We start from the raw sequence: 21564 nt of genomic DNA, 5'->3' as shown, positions 1-21564 counted from the left end.
ACACTGCATAATTCCTACCAGGAAGTCATCCCTCCACTCTTCTCCAATGTCCCTTCCTTCCTCTGTCTTTCCTCCACCTATTCAGCCTCCTTCCTTCTTTGAAGCCACAGCCCTCCACCATATCAACCAGCACCACTACATCCACCACAACCGAGGACAGCCTGGGTCTTGACTACCAGCCCTTGCCCAGGAGAGAAAAGACATCTGAGGAGCTGCGAGTGGAGGTGCTGGCCAGGCAGCTGGTGAGTGACCTTTAATAAATGTTGCTCTACCTAGTTCTTACTCTATCTTTGTTCCCATTGTTCTGACGCCGCCGTGGTCGATGTACCTCTGCCTTTATTATGCTACCTTGTTCTGACTCTGTCGTAACGTCTAGTTCAGACTCAGCCTTAATGGGAATACTTAGTCCTGACTGAGTTCTGATTGTGGCTTGGTCCTGATTGTGGCTTGGTCCTGATTGTGGCTTGGTCCTTACAACACGTCCTGACTCTCACTTTACCTTCATCCTATTTTTGACTGCATGTTTGTCATCTTACCTAATTCTGATACCATGTATCTAGTTTTGACCTACACTGCCTTGATCATTGTAGGTAATACTCATTCTACCCCTGCCTCTACCTCTGCCTTATCTGTTGTACCTAATTCTTGCTGCTGTCGTTGTATAGAGTTCTGGCTCTGCCTTTGCTTTAGTACCAAGTTCTGTCTTTCTCAATGTGCCTAGTTCTGACTTCTAACTAATTTTTTCATTGTTATCCACCTCAGTCTACACCACGTTCCAAATTATTATGCAAATGATATTTTTCTATGATTGTTCTAAATAGTCAATGCAAATGACAGTCAGCATAATTTTCAAGTCATTAACCGTTAAATTGAATGTTATTGAACAAACCTCCCAATATTTTTTTCAAAAATAAAAAATTTAAAATGCACTGTTCCAAATTATTACACACAACGGAGTTTCAAAACATTTTGTAGATTGTAAAGAACTGAAAATGGTCATTTGTTGAATTTGCAGCATTAGGAGGTCATATTTGCTGAAATCAAAAGCTATTTCAATCAAAAACTTTTTAACAGGTCAAGTTACATTTCAACATAGGACCCCTTATTTGATAGCAGCTTCACAATTCTTGCATCCATTGAACTTGTGAGTTTTTGGAGAGTTTCTGCTTGAATTTCTTTGCAGGATGTCAGAATAGCCTCCCAGAGCTGCTGTTTGGATGTGAACTGCCTCCCACCCTCATAGATATTTTGCTTGAGGATGCTCCAAAGTTTCTCAATAGGGTTGAGGTCAGGGGAGGATGGGGGTCACACTATGAGTTTCTCTCTTTTTATGCCCATAGCAGCCAATGATGCAGAGGTATTCCTTGCAGCATGAGATGGTGCCTTGTCATGCATGAAGATGATTTTGTTACGGAAAGCACGGTTCTTCTTTTTGTACCATGGAAGAAAGTGGTCAGTCAGAAACTCCACATACTTTTCAGAAGTCATTTTCACACCTTCAGGGACCCTAAAGATTCCGGCCCAAAACGTGACTCTGCCACCTCCTTGCCCAGCCTTGTTGGGAGATGGTGTCCATCCACCAACCACCCACTACTCCGTCCATCTGGACCATCCAGGGTTGCACGGCACTCATCAGTGAACAAGAAAAATTAGTCTTCATGTATTTCTGGGCCCACTGCAGCCGTTTCTGCTTGTGAGCAATGTTTAGGGGTGGCCCGAATATAAGGTTTATGCATAACTGCAAGCCTCTGGAGGATCCTACACCTTGGTGTTCGTGGGACTCCAGAGGCACCAGCAGCTTCAAATACCTGTTTGCTGCTTTGTAATGACATTTTAGCAGCTGCTCTCTTAATCCGATGTATTTGTCAGGCAGAAACCTTCCTCATTGTGCCTTTGTCTGCACGAACCCGTGTGTGCTCTGAATCAGCCACAAATCTCTTAACAGTACGATGATCACGCTTAAGTTTTCATGAAATATCTAAGGTTTTCATACCTTGTCTAAGGCATTTAACTATTTCACGCTTTTCAGCAGCATATTGCTTAAAAATGTTGGTCTGCTTAATAATGTGGAACATCCTTCTTCAGTAGTTTTTCCTTTAATTGGGCTCACCTGGCAAACTAATTATCACAGGTGTCTGAGATTGATTTCAGTAATCCAAAGAGCCCTGAGACACAATACCATCCATCCAAATGTTATCTTTATGACACTTAAATACAATTTGCATAATAATTTGGAACGCAGTGTACTATGGTCAGATTACCCAGCTCTGACTCTATTCCAGCTATAGAGTCCAAACCCTTCTGTGTTGTCATATGTAGTTTGATTCTTTCTTTTTCATTGCATACAGGTGTTGCAGGACAGCTCCCTAGCGCCTCTCTTGGACACATGGGGGGGTAAATGCATATTGAAGCTTATGGAGGACGTCTTTCCAAACAACAAATTGGTTGGTAAATCACCATTGCAGTGCAGGGACGGTAGTCAATTGGATGACAGGTAATTCTGGCTTATCTTTTGTTTTTGTGTTTCAAATACACTAAGACTCTGAGTTTTAGTGGAAACAAAATGCTCATCATTTCTTTTTTTTTTATTTGTGAACGTTTTCATTTCTTTCCCTGCATCAATGGTTAAACAACACTGGAATGTACTGAACATTACTGATGATGCAGTTTAAAGCTAGAGGAAGATCATTGAGAATTTCCTTTAAAGTGCTTTATGTAATGCGAGGGTAAAGACCTCCATGCCGTGTGTATTTAGCCATAAGACCACAACTGCAGAAAGCGAATTTATGTAACCAAAGGATGAGAAGGGTGGAAAGGACTTCCTGTAAGCCTACGTTTCTCATTCATGCTGTGTTTGCTGAGCGCCTCTTTCTCCTATCTGCTGCTGACACAGATAAGAAACATCAGAACCCTCTGCTGTGTCTGCATGTCATGGCCTTTAAAATCAGTGACATCTTAAATTTGTTTAGGTTTGTGGGTGATCATGATGTTCAGGGAAAAAATGTTTCCTCATTGTAAAGAAGACAGGCCTTAATTAACAGGCATCATTTCACTGTTGTACAGTGCATCCAGAAAGTATTTCGCTTCGCTTTTTCCACATTTTGTTATGTTACAGTCTCATTGCAGAATGGATTACATTAAATTGCTCCCTCAAAATTCTACACAAAATACCTCATAATGACAATGTTTGCTTGAATGTTTTTGCAAATTTATTAAAAATGAAAAACATAAAATGTAACATGTACGTAAGTATTCACACCCTTTGCCATGACACTCAGAATTGAGCTCAGGTGCCTCCAGTTTCCACTGATCATCCTTCAGAGGTTTCTACAACTTGAGTTGAGTCCACCTGTGGTAAGTTCAGCTGATTGGACATGATTTGGAAAGACACACCCCAGTCTATATAAGCCCTCACAGTTGATAGCGCGTGTCAGAGCACAAACCAAGCCATGAAGTCAGGGGAATTGTCTGTAGATCTGAGACAGGATTGTTGAGGCACAGATCTGGGGAAGGGTACAGAAAGATTTAGAGAGAGAGATTTAAAAAGATTTCTACCGAATTAAAGGTCCCAAAGAGCACAGTGGCCTCCATAATCCATAAGAGCCACCAAGACTCTTCCTAGAGCTGGCTGCCCAACTAGACTGAGTGATTGGGGTAGAAGGGCCTTAGTCAGGGAGGTGACCAAGAACCCAATGGTCACTCTGACAGAGCTCCAGTGTTGCTCTGTGGGGAGGGGAGAACCTTCAAGAAAGACAACCATTTCTGCAGCACTCCACTAATCAGACCTGTATGGTAGAGTGGGCAGAGGAAAGCCACTCCTCAGTAAAATGCACATGAAAGCCTGTCTGGAGTTTTCCAAAAGGCACCTGAAGGGCTCTTAGACCACGAGAAACAAAATTCTCTGGTCTGATGAAACAAAGATTGAACTCTTTGGCATGAATGATAAGCTTCATGTCTGGAGGAAACCAGGCACTGCTCATCACCTGGCCAATACCATTCCTACTGTGAAGCATGGTGGTGGTAGCATCATGCTGTGGGGATGTTTTGTGGCATGTTTATTTTATTTTTAATAAATTTGCAAAAAATCAAGCAAATGTGTTTCATTTTGTCATTATGGGGTATTTTGTGTGGAATTTTGAGGGGGAGAAATTTATTTTAATCCATTGACCGTAACATAACAAAATGTGCAAAAAACGAAGCGGTGTGAATACTTTCTGGATGCACTGTATGTGCTTGCATGCTTGCTTTGACCTTTAAGTTTGTTGCAGTCATGTGCAAGTTTATATACTTTTTCTCCAAGTTGGAAAGTTGAAAAAATATTTTCTTTTGTTACTGTTGCCATTTTTGAAAGTGAGTCTGTTCAGTTTGTTGTCCATGCTTCTGGAAACATCCTTTCAACCAGCCGATCAAATGCAAGCCTGATCATATGTTGATCAAATGTATTTTTGTTGTTGTCAGACATGGAGAAGATGAGGGATGTTATATTTCTGTAGCTTTACTGCCAGGTTATGGCAGCAGGTACATTAGGTTTAACCTTGAAGATGACTTTCTTTAATCCTACCTACAAAGCTCTACCTGGCTGATTACTTACTCCAACCAGGAAAACTGTTGTCATTTGAACACAACACCAGATGTAGTGAGGGAAGTCTGGAACCAGGCTAGCGAGTTAGAAGGTGTGGGTATTGGCTACCACAACAAGAGAGACCAGACAAACCTGATCAATGTTTCTCAACAGCAGAGTATATCCAACCTCGGTGACTGTTTCATTAAACTTCACTACTCAGATCATTCATAGAAGAATGTGGATTAAAAAAAAGAAACAGCGTTACTGATTTGAGCTGCAAGAACCACTGATATCAGTGTAAATCAGTCTTAAAGGTATCAGTGTCTTCATGACATACAGGCTGAATTCTTGGTTTGTAGGACAGATTTGACATTCTAAATAGTTGAACAATACTGCACCCTAGCGGTCAGAATCGGTACAGCATTATTGATTTTGACTATTAAAATACAGTATCATTGTGAACTTATGTGAAATTCTTATAAAAGGAGCTTCTCCCCTTATTTATTTATTCATTTATTTTCATTGAGTACGTGAAGGCTGGACGTTTGGGAGGCTGTGCTTATTGTGTATTAAAATAAGCAAATTCTAAATAATATTTAACACTATAGCACATAGCAGGAAATGTGGTCAAGATGTCAGGGATAGAAATTGCACAGGGAAAGGCAGGAATAAATCACGTACCTTATCTTCATAGGAGTCCCCCTTTTTTCTATGGGCTTCCCATTTTTGGTTGGTTTCTTGAGTTATTTATCTATTCATTTATTTGTTTCTTTCTGTCTTTTCCTTTTTCCTATATTTTCATCATAGTTTCCTGTCCTATATTACTGTTACTTGCTTTTCTTTCTTTTCTTTCCATCAATAACAGAAATTCAACATACAAATGAGTAAAACCAAAATTGAGCGATCCTGTGGAAATGACACTTGGAAAAAAAAATGCTAAATTGATATTTAAGTTTTTTGGTTTTTTTTTTACTGGTGTTGTTCCCATCCTAGGATCCAAGATGGTGTCTGTGATCTTGCTCAGAGCATGACGACGGATCATGAGAAAGATACTGATCTGGATGAGGAAGAGAAAGACCTCAACACCAAGAAAGTAAAAACATATTCTTCTTCTTATTATTATTAACTTGAACCTATATGTCAATACATGACCAAAGCAGGGACAAACAGCAGCCCTCTGTGTTCTGACTCGGTAGTTTGAATCCGACCCCTCACTACAGTAAAGTGAAATTCCTGACTGTTCTTGTGCTTCTCTTTCTGTCGACCAGGTGGAGCTGTGTGAGGCTCTGAGGAGCAGCCTATCGGCTCTGCGGAAGGAGAAGGAAGAGCTGTGCGAGGAGCTGAGATGTCACCAGGCGCTGGGGGAAAGCATTGCAGCTGTGGTGCAGGAACACCTCAAAACTAATGAGAAGGACAAGTACAGCATGTTCATCGGTACGACATCTGTCCGTCACTGTACAAAGATTATACAATTATTTTAGCGACATCCATGGACTAGAGCATCCCATTGGGCTTTGGTGATTTCTCTGCAGTGTGTCAAAAACTGAGATGTCGACTTGAATGCGTTTGCAGGAGACCTGGAGAGAATCGTGAACCTGCTGCTGTCTCTGTGCAGCCGACTGTCGAGGATCGACCGGTCTCTGCTCTCTCTGGAGAGACAAGACCTCACACAGGACACAGCAGAGGAGAGGGTGAGACAAGAGAGGATCTACCTGCATGAGAGTCTTTTTACTGCGTGCCTGTTTACCTACCCAGCCGTCTGTACCTCGTCCGGCTACAGATGGATTTTACCTAAATAAAAATCCTCCGTATGGTGGCCATGTCAGTATATTTTAGACAGCACTTCACTGTCAGACATGGCTCGGCATTCTTCTGTCTTTGACACATATTAAGCAGGATTAGGATTAGGGTAAGGGTTAGCTTATTTATCTTGATCTTGGACTGTCATGCTACAAAACACAGTAGAGGATCAGCTTTCCACCTTAACTCGAACATTTCAGTCACTAAACGGCTCAAACAATATGCTGGAGACACTACCGAAAATACAAAGTCACCACATGGTAGGGAGTGCTTAGCAAAAACCAACATCAGGTAGGTGTCAAAATGTCTTGGGTGAGAAACACCTACTTTGTCAATCCATACTGGAACCACACTGCTGGAATTGCTTGAGTACTGCATTTGGCGGTAGACTCAGGTGGACATGGTGGCACTGGGGAGCCCCCACCTTCTCCTTGAGTCTGCCAATGTTTCCAGTTATAGTTTCCAGTTGGATGTTGACACAAACAGTTTAGAGTATTGGTAATAATCAATGTTGTCTCTTCCTCATCAGGACTCCCTCCATCACAAACGCTCTGTGCTGCTCAGTCAAACTGACGACGCTCGGGAGCTGAAGGAGAACTTGGACCGACGGCAGCGCGTGGTCCACGGTATCCTGTCGGGCTACCTCACCGAACCGCAGCTCCAGGACTACCGCCACTATGTCAGCGCTAAACCCTCCCTTCTGATTCGCCAGCGGCACCTTGACAATCTCATACGGCAGGGGGACGAGCAGTTGACACGACTGGCCGAGAGTCTGCCGCAGGAACTGGCAGAGGCTCACGGTGCGTCAAGAGCGTGTTCGTTCCCATCATCAAATCCTGCCCCCTCCTGCTCTTCTCCTTTTCCACCACTGCTTCCACCCTCTGTCATCCCAGGCCACGTCCACTCAGTCAGGTCCACCACTGTGACATCACTGTGATCTCTTTTTTCAGGCCGCTATTATGAGTGGCAGTGAAGGATGGGGAAATGAATAGACAGTTTGCTCCCTAAAAACTCCCTCTGAGCTCGAGTGACGTTCTAAATAGAAGGAGCTTTACATGAAGGAAGAACGGGACTGAAACAGGCTCCGTTCACGCTGAAACTATGCAGACTTCACAAGAAGGAAAGTCTTTAATGAAGAAGGAGAGTCTTTAATGTGTCTCATTTTATTCACACTCGACTGTAGGATACACCTGTGTTCACCTCAACATCAGCAACCAGCGCTCTGTGGACTAAACTGACTGCTGCCAACATCTCTAATCCTCCTCTGCTCTGAACGGTCGTTTTAAGGGCCAACACGTGTTTTCAGCTTGGAAGTTCATTGTCAAATACTTCAAAGGACAATTCCAGAGTCTGTTTCATTTCCCGCAGTCTTCCAGCTCTCAGTAAAGACCAGAGCAGCGATTTAAAGCTGTACGTGTACAAGCCAGCTTTAATGTATGTTCAAATTTCCAGACAGATTAGAAACCACCACATTTTCCGAAATTTTCCCAAGGAGCTCCTCAGTGGCAGCTCCGGCCCAGCATTCAGCAACAGCATGAAGGCACCAGAAGGACTGGGTTAGGGACAGCAGCATGAATTCTGGTAAGAGAAGAAAAAATGATGTTTAAAAGTGAACAAAAAAGTCTCGATCACACTGGAATTGTCCTTTAAGAACCCTCGCTGTGGCTTCAGCAGCCTCAAACATCAGACGTTCCTCCATGAACTCTTCCTTTAAGATGAAGCAGGCAGGTGTGTCATCTCCCAAAGACAGTATCATCGTGTTTAAAACCAGACATCATTTCATCATCATGTCTGACCTTTCAGAGATTTTCACCAAACCTGCTCAGCTTTCACACATGTACAGTCAACTCACAAAAAGAACTTAACATGGATATTGGAGGACCATGGCACACCTGAAGGGGAAGCGCTTTGAGAAACTTGTTCCGATCACGGCCACATGATACTATAACACTACTACTGTCACCACTGTCTGTATGTCTGGAGCACTTTTTCGCAGTTTGACTACTGTTTGCAGCAGAATTTACACTGAATGATAAACATTGTTCTACTTGTGCCTCTTTAAACGTTAATGTGAAACATCTGAAAATTCAGATTCCAAAGATTTTCAAGCGATGAGAAGTTTGCAGGCATCAGCTTGGTTTAATTTGGTTTAGAAATCTACTATATTTTCTTCCCATTCTTCCCAAAGTTTCAGCTTTTTACTAACACCACAACCGCGACAAAATTACCCAAACTCTAAAAGTCATGTTGATTTTTCTTTTTTTTTTTTAAATTAATGTCAGATAGTCCACAAAACGTCAAGAATAAACGTCATTTACCAAACAACATTATTTAATTTATAAAATGAAACACAAAAATGTTTAATTGATAAGTAATATAAATAATCAGTCATTGCAATTGCTGATTAATTAATAATCAGCAATCACCTAATTAATTAAACTGACCAGTTTCACTGTGGTTAAAAGCCTCGCTCAGTTTTCAATGCAAATCAAGTTATCCAGGTTCCAAAAAACTTCCATAACTCCTTGTGATATCTGAAATAAAACAATGTTTAGGTTTGGGGATATTTCTTTCTTTCTTTCTTTCTTTCTTTTTTTTTAATTTTCCAAGGAAGTCCAGTTCTGATTCTGAAAAGTGATTGTGGACACTTTTATAAAGCTGCATATCATATCTGAAAATCTTCACAGTATAAGCACTTTGTCATTGACTCAGGTACTGCTATCAGTTGAGGATGGAGTGAATGCACATGTGCTCGTGTTTTCTTTAGTTCTGATCAAAAATCCTGACTTGTAAGGAAAGATGATGTTTGACACCCACAGAAAACATGGAGAACTGAGACACATTTTAAAGGTGCACTAAAGGCTCACTTTAAAAAATAACAGAGGCTTTATATATGGGAAGTCTCAAGCCCAGCCAGAGATAAAATGAAAACTCTCCACACCCAAAGTCAATTTATACTTGCGCGTGCATAAATTATTTTATTTATTATCAGTTATCTAACAACAACAAAAGGCTACGGCCTCCTCCTGTCCAGCTTCCTTTTGCTATTTAAACGGCGCCTCTGGGCTCAAAGGCGTAAGACACAAGGCGCAAAGGGATTGTATGTAGTCCCTTAATTATTCATAGGTGGGTTTTGTGTAGAATAAGAGTTAAACCAGTCAGATTGACATCTCCCGCCACTCATAAAAGTCAGGTGCAGCTGGTCCACTGCAACAGGGTCTTTAATGCGTAAGTTATCAATTACATTACCTGCACTGATCCCAGATGAAGAGACTCTGTTGCGTTTACGCACAGGGGGACAGCAGCTTAATCTAAACACCGACCAACACACCGATACGACGGGCCAGGGCCATGACCTCCATCGAAGCTTAAAGTTTCCTCTGTCATGTCAAGTTTAGTTAGTTTTAGCTATTTAATGCTGCGATATTAGTGAGCGCGTGGAAACGTTTAAAATTGCTGAAAGTGGCTTCTCTAAGTCCCCAGTGCGTAACAGGCAGGGTTTACGTGCGTTGTGAAGCCTCCTGTGTCGCATCTTACCATGAACAATGCGCCCATTAAGTAGCAGGAATAACACTGCGCCACTGACTTCAGATCAGGTTTTTGTTGGTCATTGGCGCAGTCCATTTCTGCTGCCTCAAGAGATCAATGCGCACAACAATGCGCCTCATTTTAAAACCAGCTGGCCAATGGGAGCAAATACAATTACTGCTTACACTAGCTGGGCACATCATTGGAGTTATTTTCTCAGACTTCAGGAAGCTCCTCCAGAGCCACAGTAGGCATTGCACAACTGTTTTCACGGGCTGAGTGGTACCTCTTTCGTGTCGTGTGGTCAATATTGCTGTGGACATGAAAAGTTAACCTTAACTTGTAAGCACAACCATTAAAACAAATGCTACAAAAATTATTTCATGTTTTGCAGAGTAGCGGGTGTCATTTGGCTTCCCTACAGTTCAGTTCAAACGGGGACTCCAAATGGCATAAAGAGCACCAGTCCTACAGAATCAATATTTATTGTTTTATTAACAGTGTTAGCACTGGGTGGAATCTAAAATACAGAGGTTTTCAAATAGCTGAAGTACTGATCAGTGGGTGTTCTTACCTGTTTTCACTCTGTTTCATTTTACACCTTTTACACCTGACTCTTAGATTTTAGGGCACCTTTTAAATATTCTCACTTTGTCATATACTCCATACATTACAGCACACGGTATGCCTTATGTCCTCAGCAGTATAGTCCAGATTTTACTGCTCGATTGTTGTTTGTTTGTTGGTTCTTGTTATTTGCAGAATATTTCAGATGTTATTTTGGTTTATTGTTGAATAAAATTCAATGTTTGTGTTATGAAAAAAGAACAATTAAATAACAACTCCTGTTTTTGTTTTGCAAAATAAATGTATTTTGTAAAATTATTTTTTTTTGTCCTCTTGAAGTTGTCCCACATAGACATATATGGTATTGTTGCTATCTATTTCCTGTGGTTTACTTGGGTTGGTTAGTTTTATTCCTATCCAGTACTTACAAAGATAAACATCCTTAAACAGGGAAGGCCTTTGACATCCTTGAAAGTCTGAGAATTTGAGGAAAATGCCAAGACCTTGAAAGTTTCTGAAGGTAGATGTGAGTCATTGAAAGTGCCTGAATTTATATATTTATTCATTTATTATTATTTTTATATATAAAAACTGAAGCTTTTTTGATATTTCTCTCTTCTTAACACACTTAACACGCCACATTCTGCTGTCTATGTGTCTCTTGTAGTTTTCAGCCATCACTGTAACGCAGCTCAACTGAATCGTCTTTGCATATTCAAGCCTTTTTCTCTTTTTAATTGTGCCACAGTGACAGTAGCCACAGCCGGAGGCATTAAGTTTTCAGGTTGTCCGTTCCTTTCTGGATCACAAGATGGTTTTGAGGGAATTTCTTAAATTTTTTTTCACACAAATGTCCCCTTGGACTCAAAGACTCAACTGATTAGATTTTGTGGTCAATAAATTCACATACATGTGTAATAGGAAAAAATGATGAAGTGATGACATTTTACACTAATCAGTCATAACATTAGGAAAACTGACAGGTGAAGTGAATAACACTGAATAGGTTATTATGCGATTGATGGCCTGCGTTTCCCAAACCAATGGAAGAACTACTGGAGCTCAACTGATGAAGTTAATGCTGGTTCCGACAGAAAGGTGTCAGAACACACAATGCATCAGGTCAGGGTTCCATTGCTGAACCGTGTCCACTGCCAAAAGTGCCTTTCAATGGGCACATGAGCATCAGAACATGTGGACTTGAACTCACACACTAACAAACATGCAGCAGTTGTCCACCACAAGCTGGCTGGGTTTGATGAAAGTGAGCCTCAGGTGATTAGTGACTAGCGGTGAAGGCGTACAACCTCCATGTCCACATCTGTACACAGGCCTATGCAATTGAAACTTTTTTCAGTTTAGCCAATAAGAGTTTTTTTTCCCAGCTCATACTCCTTATTTAATCTGTGAAGGATTATTTTCTTAAATTGACAGTATAACATTGATTTGGTCAACCATTCCATTGATATTGATTTTAGATTCAGTTCAATGACTTCCTAATCATTTGTGCTTCAAAGATTGTTATGAACTGTTCAGTAACTTAATTTACTTGAAAAAAAAATACTGCTGTTTTATCTCCCATATTACAATAAAAACTTGCAAAATCTTTACGTACAAAACATACAAAAAAGTTAGAAAAATTATTAGATTTGTATTGATCATATTACAGAATAACTGTTATTTTGGTATTTATTACTCTGCACCGCTTTGAAACCTACCTGTCAAAAGTGTTTACAGCAACAATAAAATAGTTTTTTTCATTCAGACACATCCGGGTTACCTGCAGGAATGCGGCATGTGAGGCGGGGCTTAAATACCTGAAATGGGCGGGACTTTCGTGTTTGACAGAAACAATTCGCCGACCTTTGAAGCCGCTGGTGAGAAAAGACCAGAAATAAGGCGAAAGTAAAGGAGAAACGAGGATGGCCACGGAATTCACGCAGGACACGGTGCTGCATTTCCTCCAGAGCAGCGGAGGCTCGGTGAAAAACGCCGACCTGCTTCTGCACTTCAGAAACTTCATCCGGGATCATGCGGACCGGGACAGGAACCGAGAGCTCTTCAAAAAGTTTATTAACTCCGTGGCCACCGTCCAACAGATCGACGGCGTTTCTTTCGTCGTTCTCAGAAAGAAATACAAAGGACATGTCGCCGGTGGCGGTGACAGGGGCTCTTCCGGGCCGCTGCGAGTCCCCGCCGGGAGGAGCACCGAGCCACCCAGCACAGTCCAGCCTCGGCCGAAACCTCAGCTAACGGAGGTGACAACACCCGCCGAGAAAACAGTCCTACCTGCGGCTGGGATCATTCTCAATAACAACAACAACAACGTGGAGGCGAATTTGAATCTAAAACCGAAACAGCAACAGGTGATCAGCACACCTGCGCCAGCACAAGTCTCCAGGAGACCAGCAGCACCTCAGGTGGTGAGTCAGATCTCAGAGAAAACTGAAGTGAAGACCCCCAGTCTGCCAGAACCTCCTGCCCAGGATCAGCGCACTAAACTGGGACAGAACAGAGTGGATCTTGTCCCGTCTCCAGGGCTCACACCTGTGGTCGCTGCAGTCAGACATCGTGGAGAAACCTGCCAGCAGTTTCCAGTCCCAGAACCCGTCATAGTGAGGCACGCCTGTCTGCAGCCTAAACAAGGTCTTCATCAGGAGCCTCCTCTTCATCTTCAGGTCTCGCCACGCCGCTTCAGAAACAGGCAGAGTTACAAATCTGCCGTCTCTTGCGATGAAGATGAGGAGGAAGAGGAGGATTTCTCAGTGAAGCGAGGATCAGCAGGAGGAATGTGGCCCAGGGGTGCCCCCTTTGACGACACGGGAAGGGTTGTCTCCCCCTCCTCGCCCTGCATCACAGTCCCGTCTGTTTCACCCTCTGTTTCCTCTTGTTCTTCATCAGAAAGAACGCTCCCAAGGATTTACATCCAGAATGTGCAAGGGCAGTTGCTGCCCGCTGGTGGGCCAGACAGGAGCTTGGATACAGGGGTGGGACATAGAGGACAGTGGACCAGGCGAGGGCCGGAATCTGGATCTGTTCCTAAGGATTCAGCATTCAGCAGACACAGCATACCCTTAGAGACGGAGCGCTACATCGCTTCTCCAGACCGAGCTGAAGAGGTGGTGCTCCACCGCGATGTCCACGCAGAACGCAAACACGTGCAGCCTGCAGGTGTCCATTTTGAGCCCACGCATGGGACAGATCAAAGGCTACCGCTGTCTTCTAGCCACAGTAGCATCTTCTCTCCCTCATCTGACGCTGGACACTCCTCCCCCAGAGGATCAGGATGGAACAGCAGCTATGAAGAACTACAGACCAGAACAGGTAGGCCAGAACAGCAGTCTGTTAAGATTAAAGCAAAAGTCTGCTGATATTTTTGTTACTTTCAACAAATGTCATGAAAAGACCAACACCTATAATGAAATGGTACTACTAACAAGTATTGTGCGTGTATCAGAGCCTGATATATCTTCTTCCTCTGTGCCATAGAGCAAACATCAGTGAGCCACACCGACGCTCTGTTGTTACCATGAACACACACACACACACACACACACACACACACACTGTAGTTTAGTTGGACTTGGTCCCATTCACACCATCGTGCGTCAGCATTGGGTGGAATCTAACCTGCTGCTGAGAACAGTTCGAAGCAAGTGCACTCTTTCCTCCTGCTTGAGTAACGCTTGATAAAAGCTACAGTGACCAGATGTGGCAGCCAAACATCTCAAATATTAAATGTTTCCCAAACACAAGCAATGATGCAGAATCTTCAGACTTTGTGTAAAATAAAGACTTAATTTCCAATTTTTAAACTTTAACTCTAGTAGCTGTAGGGAGTAGAAAACTGTCATTAGTGTAAAAAATAAATAAATAAAATAAAATAAAGTTGTGGATTGTTCTTTTCATATGTCAACAGGAAATGCTGTGGATGAGTCAAAAATCCAAGTACTCCAGCCAGCTCAGAGGACCAGGTTTGAGCCTGGCAGTAAAACTGCTCCGCCTTGGCATCGCTCTGCAGAGCATCTCCATGACGACCAGGAGCCCACAGCTCGTGTGTCGCCATTGTACCGCTCCACAGGTCAGACAGAAAGTTTTTAGGACTTCAATAAAGACTGGAACATTTAGTTTAAGAGAATGTTATCAGCTGTTAGCAGGACTGAAGGTCACATCTCTGTGCTCACCTATGCTCGTCCTTTCTTTATAGCATCAAATAACTAAAGGCAAACTTGTGAGAGAAATGAACAGTTTAGCCTACAACATACAAACCAACAGACACTCCATGCAGTGAAGCCAGGTGTGCGGAGGGGTGGAGGTAGACTGGGTTTGAGCTAAGGCGATCGGCTTTCCACCCCACCCTCCACTGTAGCCATTCTTAACAGCTACAACCACGTTTCCCTTATCTAAAGCATGCCCTTCACTTCACCTCACAGGTGATCTCTATGACGACCGCGAGGAATCAGAGTCGAGCGAGGGCTCCCCACTCTCCTCGCCTCTGCGACCACGGGCGGCGGTCGCCAGGCGGCTCAGCAGCCAGTTGAGGAGCAGGAAGTGCCGTAGCTTGGGGGCCGACCTCGACCAAGTCCTCCAGCATGAAGCAAAAGGAGCAGTAGGAAGCGAGGCAGCCCGTCTGAACCGCCTCCATCTGATCTCCTCTTCACTGAGCCTTCGCTACAACCTGTCCTCGTCCTCGCTGTCATCCTGCTCCACACCACCCCTCTCCCGCAGCCTTGCTGACCTGGTCGAACGGGAGGGGAAAGAAGGAAAGAGTCTCCCCGCTGCCTCCTCCCCTGCTGCTCATCATGAAGGCTCCAGTAGGCAGGTGAGGGTTATAGACTGTGCACTTTCTCTTTTAATGTCCATTTTAATGTATATTCTTTGTGTGGTAGTTAGGCTCGTAAGGCAGAACAGGATCATAAAACTAGCACTTTCTTAACTCGGCTATATGTAGATAAATCTTTTTGAGTAAAAAGTTGGAAGTTTAAATCCAACTTCACTGATTTGTATATTGAAAATGATTGCAATTGTTTGGTTTTATTATAGAATTGGTTCTACCCATTTAGATATTAGTACTGATTATGTTTTACCTGTGTTTATATGTTTTGGTATCTTCTGAACTAGTAGCTTGATTTACATTTAATTCTTATTATTCACTGAATCAGTTTAGCTTTAGCTTTGGCTTTCTTTTTCTTCACTCGTATCTGTACTGATAAAAAGGTGTCCATATCAAATATGATCAAATATGATATTTATCATAAGTTGTCTCTTAATATCTGGTCATATTTTTAGCCTTGCTTACTTATTCTTTGACCAGATATCCTGATTTAAATTTTGGGTTCTTGTTTTGTGTTATCCAGACAAATAAGGTTAAGTGTAAAAAAGGTTTTTAGAAAAATATTCCTTAAAGTAGGGCTTTGAAAAAGTATTGTTTTGTTGTGTTGGCAATGAAACAAAGCTCTCTCAGATGTGATGCGAAAGTGATAACTTGGGCAGACCAATCATTTCTTGCTGACAAAACTGGGAACTGGGAACATTTATTAAGTTGATGTTGGTTCCTGTCATCAGTCCCTGGTTCCTCTGGAGCCCAGGGAACACGCCTGGCTGGTGAAAGGGGCAGCGGGAGCCTGGCCTGACATCTACACCCTGTTCAGAGAGGACTCGTCCCTGCTCAACAGACGAGACTTCATCTCCGGCTTTACCGTGCTGCACTGGATTGCCAAACACGGCGACCACAGAGTCCTCAACACTTTATGGTACGCATGTAGCTGTTATAGCTCTGTCAGGTTTGTCTTCTGTAAAACAGGATGGTCTGGTTTTGCAGCATTCTGATACAAAGACCGTTATTGACAGGAATTAGTAATATCTGACCCGCCTACATGAGTCACCGCAATGATGGTTCTGACGGTTCTCTCGTTTTCCCATTAGCAGCCTTTGGTGTGAGATATCTCGCTATTGGTCACATTTTCATGAAGTGTGGTATGGATATTCAGTCGCCCGTGTACGACCTCCGGACATTTATTTGGGAAACATTGTGTAAATAAGGAAAATAACTGTGCATCATGACCATGCAGTACTTTATCCTTTTAAACCTTTAATCTTAAAGGCAAGGAACGTACAAAATGGGGATTTCAGAAATGAATGCCGATCTTCTCCAGACCGTGCATAAACATCTGGTAAAGACACAACAACTTCCTGATGCCCCTGATGCGTCACTTTGCCTAAGTCAGGTATTTGGCGAAGCGGCCAGGCAAATTGTGCCCACATTTCCAGAACAATACATTTTTATGTGGCTGCTCAGTTCAGCTTTGCCTACTTATCCCACAGTGCTTTGGAAGACGATTCCCCCAGATCTCATAGAAAATGAATTGGGTCAAACTCACCTGCTAATAGTACAATGCTTACTGTTAGCATGTGATATTTAACGTGTTGCATGAGATGCAAAACAGAGCAGTTTTGTGTCTCATTAGTTTTACAGGTATCCTGTCATGACCTGAACTGCTGGACAAGCTGGATTGGTGTCTTGGTGGGTGCACTAGAGGGAAACATCAGATTCATACTCTGGGGACCATGAATGTCCAGCCCAGTCACCAGAATTAAATGTCTTTTGTGTTTGGTACATTCTGTACATACCACAGAAGCACTTCTACAATGCGTGTCATATAATAATTACATGTACTGTATGTGAGCATGTAAACAACCTTAATTTGTAATTGGTGGTGGGGTTGGCGAAAACATGACACCAGGCACCCTAGCACCTGAACCTAACTGGACCTAAAGAACAGCACTAACACACATAACACTGAAAATTAAAACATAAGGACTCACATTCTAACATGCCTCAAAAAACAACAAAAAAAAAAAGAATTGCCTCCACTTTAGCTGAGATGAATTCCTTCCTTGTCTTCCAGTTTTCACTGTGCAGTGACCTTAGTTTATGTGACAAGGCTCTGATTTGCTCTGTCTGCTTGGTGTTTCAAGGTATGGAGTTCAGAAGGCTGGTTTGGCCTTTGACATAAATGCCAGGGCAGCTTGTGGCCACACCCCTCTCCACATTGCTGCCATCCACGGCCACAAGAATATAATACGGTTGCTGGTTAACAAGTTCCATGCTGATGTGAGGCTGAGGGACACTGCAGGAAAGAAGGCGTGGCAGTACTTGAGCTGCACCATCCCCTCAGATGTCTTCCAGCTGCTGGGAGCTCCATTGCAGGCCACTCTGAGAGGAGAGGGAATGGTTGGGAGAGTAGACAGCAGCTGGCAACCGGAAAAGAGTCGCAGCCGCCGCCACCGTCTTCGGCATCACCTCTCCTCGGCTTCCTCGGGAGAGAGGCCACTGACCATTTCGGGCACAGCGAAGGTCAAGAGGTCATCGTCGCTAGCTGCATTTCTCAAACACAAATCGCTTCAACGGTTCCAAGGACATCAGTCTGACTCTTCCATTTAAAAGCCTCCAGTGATGGATTAAGTTGGATTTGTATGTAGAGTTCTGAAATGTCATTTACTCTCCATTCAACTGATCAGCTGTTTACATGCTGATTTCACAAGCATGAACCAGGTCTGAACTGGATTTACTGGACCTCGCCACAGCTCGGCCAAGATGAAAAAGTAGCTAATGATGTGCCACTTGTGTTCCACTGGCACATCATGGAAATGCAGTTAAATGGCTTTTGACTATCTCTGAGTGATAAAGGCTAATTCCCACACGTTTGATTACCAATAGAAACATGGCTCATAAGGATTTATTGGGCTCTAAGATCCCTACTCTCGCTGTAAGGGAGATGTAAGGCCCCAGCCAACCAGCATTTACAGTATGTCCACAAAATATCAGTAAACTTTATTTGAGTAGAATCACTGCTCATGGGGATGGAGAAAAGTAAATCCGAGCAAAATTTTCAACTTTGACACACAGATTTCTGTTGCTGACAAATATTAACCTGTCGTGGAAAGTCCTAAAAAGAGATTTATAAAAAATTTATAAAAAAGGATTCAGCCACTTCATTCCAAAACATTGAGCTCAGTCCGTATGACTGTAACAACAGGGAGCACCAGTTGTCCCCGCTGGAGCTTTTGGTTTCATTGGATATGGAAGATAAAAGATTATATCACAAAGCCTGTTTGGTCTGAGGCACGTGACAGCTTAAAGCGAGAGGTTATTTGCAAGCACTTGGCAGACTAGATTGGTTTTCAGCATGACAATTGTATGATGTCATTGTTGTGAAAGGTGGAAGTATGAGTCAAATGGCAGCACGAGCTCCAGTTTCAGTCACTTAGACTTGTGGTTTACTCCAGTCAGCAGCAGAGACGATACTGCATCTTTTTAACACTTTTTGCACACATCTGGTCTCTTTTAATATGTGCTTTAAAATTCCTCATTGTTTCCAAATCTTTCATGGGTTTTTCGATTGATTTTCTTCCTTCCAGGCAGCCTGTAGTAGCTATGAAAATGAACTTGTAGTGAATTGAGATGTGGGTGGGAAGTACAATAAGCATCATGAACACCTGTACGATAAAATGAAATCGCTTTTAGGCACTACTTTTGTGAAGCCTCACTTTTTGCTGGCACTGAGTTAAAGGTGTTTTAAGACAGTGGAGTGATTTGAAAGGTAATTCTGATTTTTGTAACTTGGGTCTTATTTTCGTAGTCATTTCGCATAGGTAATGAAGTCTTAATGCTAAGCTAAGCTAACGTCTCTTGTCTGTAGCTTCAGATTTCTCATACACATATGAGAGTAGTCTTGCAGTAGAAGAATGTGAGTAAGCACATTTTCCAAAATGTGAAACTATTCTTTTAATTTGGTGAGTACAATGATGCTAGTGCTAACAGACGAGCTACGAAAAAGGGAGCCAAGTCGTATCAAATTGAAATGATCCTTTACTTTCTGATAACTCGCCATGGTATTTTATTCGATTGCACTTTGTTGTCGGGTGTTCGTGTTACTTTGTCCATCCCGCGTCATGTTATGGTCACCATCTTGTTTTGCTTATTCAGTATGCTTGTTTCTGTATTTGTCATGGTCACATTATCACTGCATTGTCGTGTGTTGCATTCATGTGCTGCTTGGACCTCTGAGACCTTTCTCCATTTTTCAACATAGCTTAAAACTTTTGAGCAAATGTTTGCCAAATCTCACATCATGGAGCATCTCAAAAGCACTTGAACACAACAGACTGGCAGATGTCACACTCGGGAGAGCCACATGATTACAACAAAAATAAACCAGATATGATGCTGACTGTGATGGATTATTTGTCTGCAAATTGTTTTTCATAGAAATGATAATCAGTGAGGAAGCCACTGATTAAGGAAGGAAGAGAAACAACCTAAGAACTGATGGAGGAAAAGTTAAACTGGAATGAATCGGACAGGATTTGTAGCTGATGGTGTAAAGCATGTAAAACACTAGTGTTGTACTTTTAACGCTCAACATCAAGATAAAACTGGTGTGTTTTGGTTTATAAATGATTTGATTTTGCTGTACTTAGAATTTCCACTGTGGAGATGTAAAGTATTTTTCATGCCACTGGTTAACGTTTATACCACTGAGTATTAAATATGTTTCATAGCTGAATTTCCTCTGTGTGTCTGACGTCTTTAAACTCGTGTTCTCATGTGTATGAGTGACTGACCACAAGGGGGCTTTCCATTCTCATCTAATATCCTGAGTATTTGATTTTTTTTTCTTGTCTTTTCTACCAGAAAGCATAAAGTCGCGTATTTTACTGTTGTTTTGCACTCCAAACAAACAGTGTCATTTATTTACTAAATTGTCCCCTCTGAGGCTCCGTAGGTTTACAGCTGTACCATCCATGAGTACTGAGGAAGTCTTTGACTTCTCTCTTGGATTCTTCCGTGCAGTTGGTATCAGTAACAAGCAGACCTGAAGCTCAAAAGCCAGAGCAGAGCTTTACGGTTGAACTGAAACAATTGGTTGGTAACTGATCCACTGAAAATAAATAATTTCATTGTTTGAGCAGTTTTTAAGCAAATATGTCCTATGGTTCCTGCTTCTCCAGCAACAGAATTTGCTTTTTATTTATTTATTTTTTGATATGTAGACAATTAATTATACAAACAAAATACTTGAAACTTTGAGCTCTGGGAGACTGAGCTCATTTTCCACTAATTTCTGACATTTCATAGATTAAATGATTGATCTGTGGCTTCATCTCCACATTCTTCAATAAGGAAAAGATAGTTGCAACCTTATTAACAGCACAGACAGAGAAGAGTGATGAAGACTGTGATGTGCTTGAAAGATGATGGAAAAGCTGATAAGTGAACCTTGAATTATTACTACTACTGAAATTATTACAAGTTGTAAAGGCTTTATGAATGTGTTATGGAATTTGCGCCTCCAAAGCACAATATCAACTGAGGTGGGTGGCGGCATTAAATATGTAGCCCTGTACTGTAGAACAGCCCTTATAGGTTATAGAAGATTAGAGACTGCTAACATGATGCGTGTTCCAAAGTAAATGTTGTTCATTCAGCCATTAGTGAGAACACAGAAACCTGGAGAAACAGAAACCTGTGCAAACACATGTGAACACCACCTTCATTCGAACATTTCACAGTGGTTTTCAAACTGGTAACAACATGTTAAGTCTGTGTGGGGAACACTGCAGGCTTAGAGGACATGTTCGCTCATGACTACGTATGTGTGTGAGTGTGTGTGTGTGTGCACTTGTAACAGAACCAACTGTGGAGATTGAGATTTTGTTTCCTTATCACTTCTTCAAAGAGCTGTTTGGGGGCTAAGACTTGGTTTGAGATCGGAATCAGACTTTAGGTTAGAGATTATGCTCTTCAGGTCTCTTATAAGCACAGAAGTACAACTGTGTGTGTGTGTGTGGAGGTTTTGTTTCAACAAGTCCAGCAGAGACAGTGTGTATGCTCTGAGGCAGCCGGTTCGACCTGTGTTTTATATAGAGTTACATAACAGTCTTTCTCTCAGATAGGCTTTACTGGAATGAAATGTTATGTAATTTAGCTTTGACAAGAGGGTATCATTAAATATTAGATTTTTAAAAGAAAACTAAATAAACAAAAGATAACCAATACCCTGGCTGCTGTGAGGTGCATGGAGAATAAGGTTTATTGTGTA

The 21564-nt window shown here is 42.2% G+C and overlaps 2 protein-coding genes across 3 annotated transcripts in view; both read left to right on the top strand.

The window, feature by feature from the left end:
• Window positions 1-10777, top strand: part of shroom3 (shroom family member 3) — a 56448-nt gene extending 45671 nt beyond the window's left edge. For both annotated transcript variants that reach the window (XM_046374842.1, XM_046374841.1), the window contains exons 21-26: window positions 86-242; window positions 2349-2494; window positions 5558-5657; window positions 5833-5998; window positions 6137-6255; window positions 6894-10777. In XM_046374842.1, coding sequence (XP_046230798.1) covers window positions 86-242; window positions 2349-2494; window positions 5558-5657; window positions 5833-5998; window positions 6137-6255; window positions 6894-7301 — 1096 coding nt within the window. In that variant the 3' untranslated portion in view covers window positions 7302-10777. The remainder of the gene's footprint in view (window positions 1-85; window positions 243-2348; window positions 2495-5557; window positions 5658-5832; window positions 5999-6136; window positions 6256-6893) is intronic.
• Window positions 10778-12232: 1455 nt separating this feature from the next.
• LOC124051930 lies at window positions 12233-20028 on the top strand. The gene is made up of 5 exons (XM_046375731.1): window positions 12233-13783; window positions 14379-14540; window positions 14893-15281; window positions 16025-16212; window positions 17438-20028. The coding sequence occupies exons 1-5, from the start codon at window positions 12382-12384 to the stop codon at window positions 17901-17903; spliced, it is 2607 nt and encodes an 868-aa protein (XP_046231687.1). The 5' UTR covers window positions 12233-12381; the 3' UTR covers window positions 17904-20028.
• Window positions 20029-21564: the final 1536 nt, after the last annotated feature.

Source organism: Scatophagus argus, chromosome 20, assembly GCF_020382885.2.
Source record: "Scatophagus argus isolate fScaArg1 chromosome 20, fScaArg1.pri, whole genome shotgun sequence".
Taxonomy (NCBI): domain Eukaryota; kingdom Metazoa; phylum Chordata; class Actinopteri; family Scatophagidae; genus Scatophagus; species Scatophagus argus.
The sequence above is the reverse complement of the archived record's forward strand: the minus strand, read 5'-3'. Positions and strand labels throughout refer to the sequence as shown.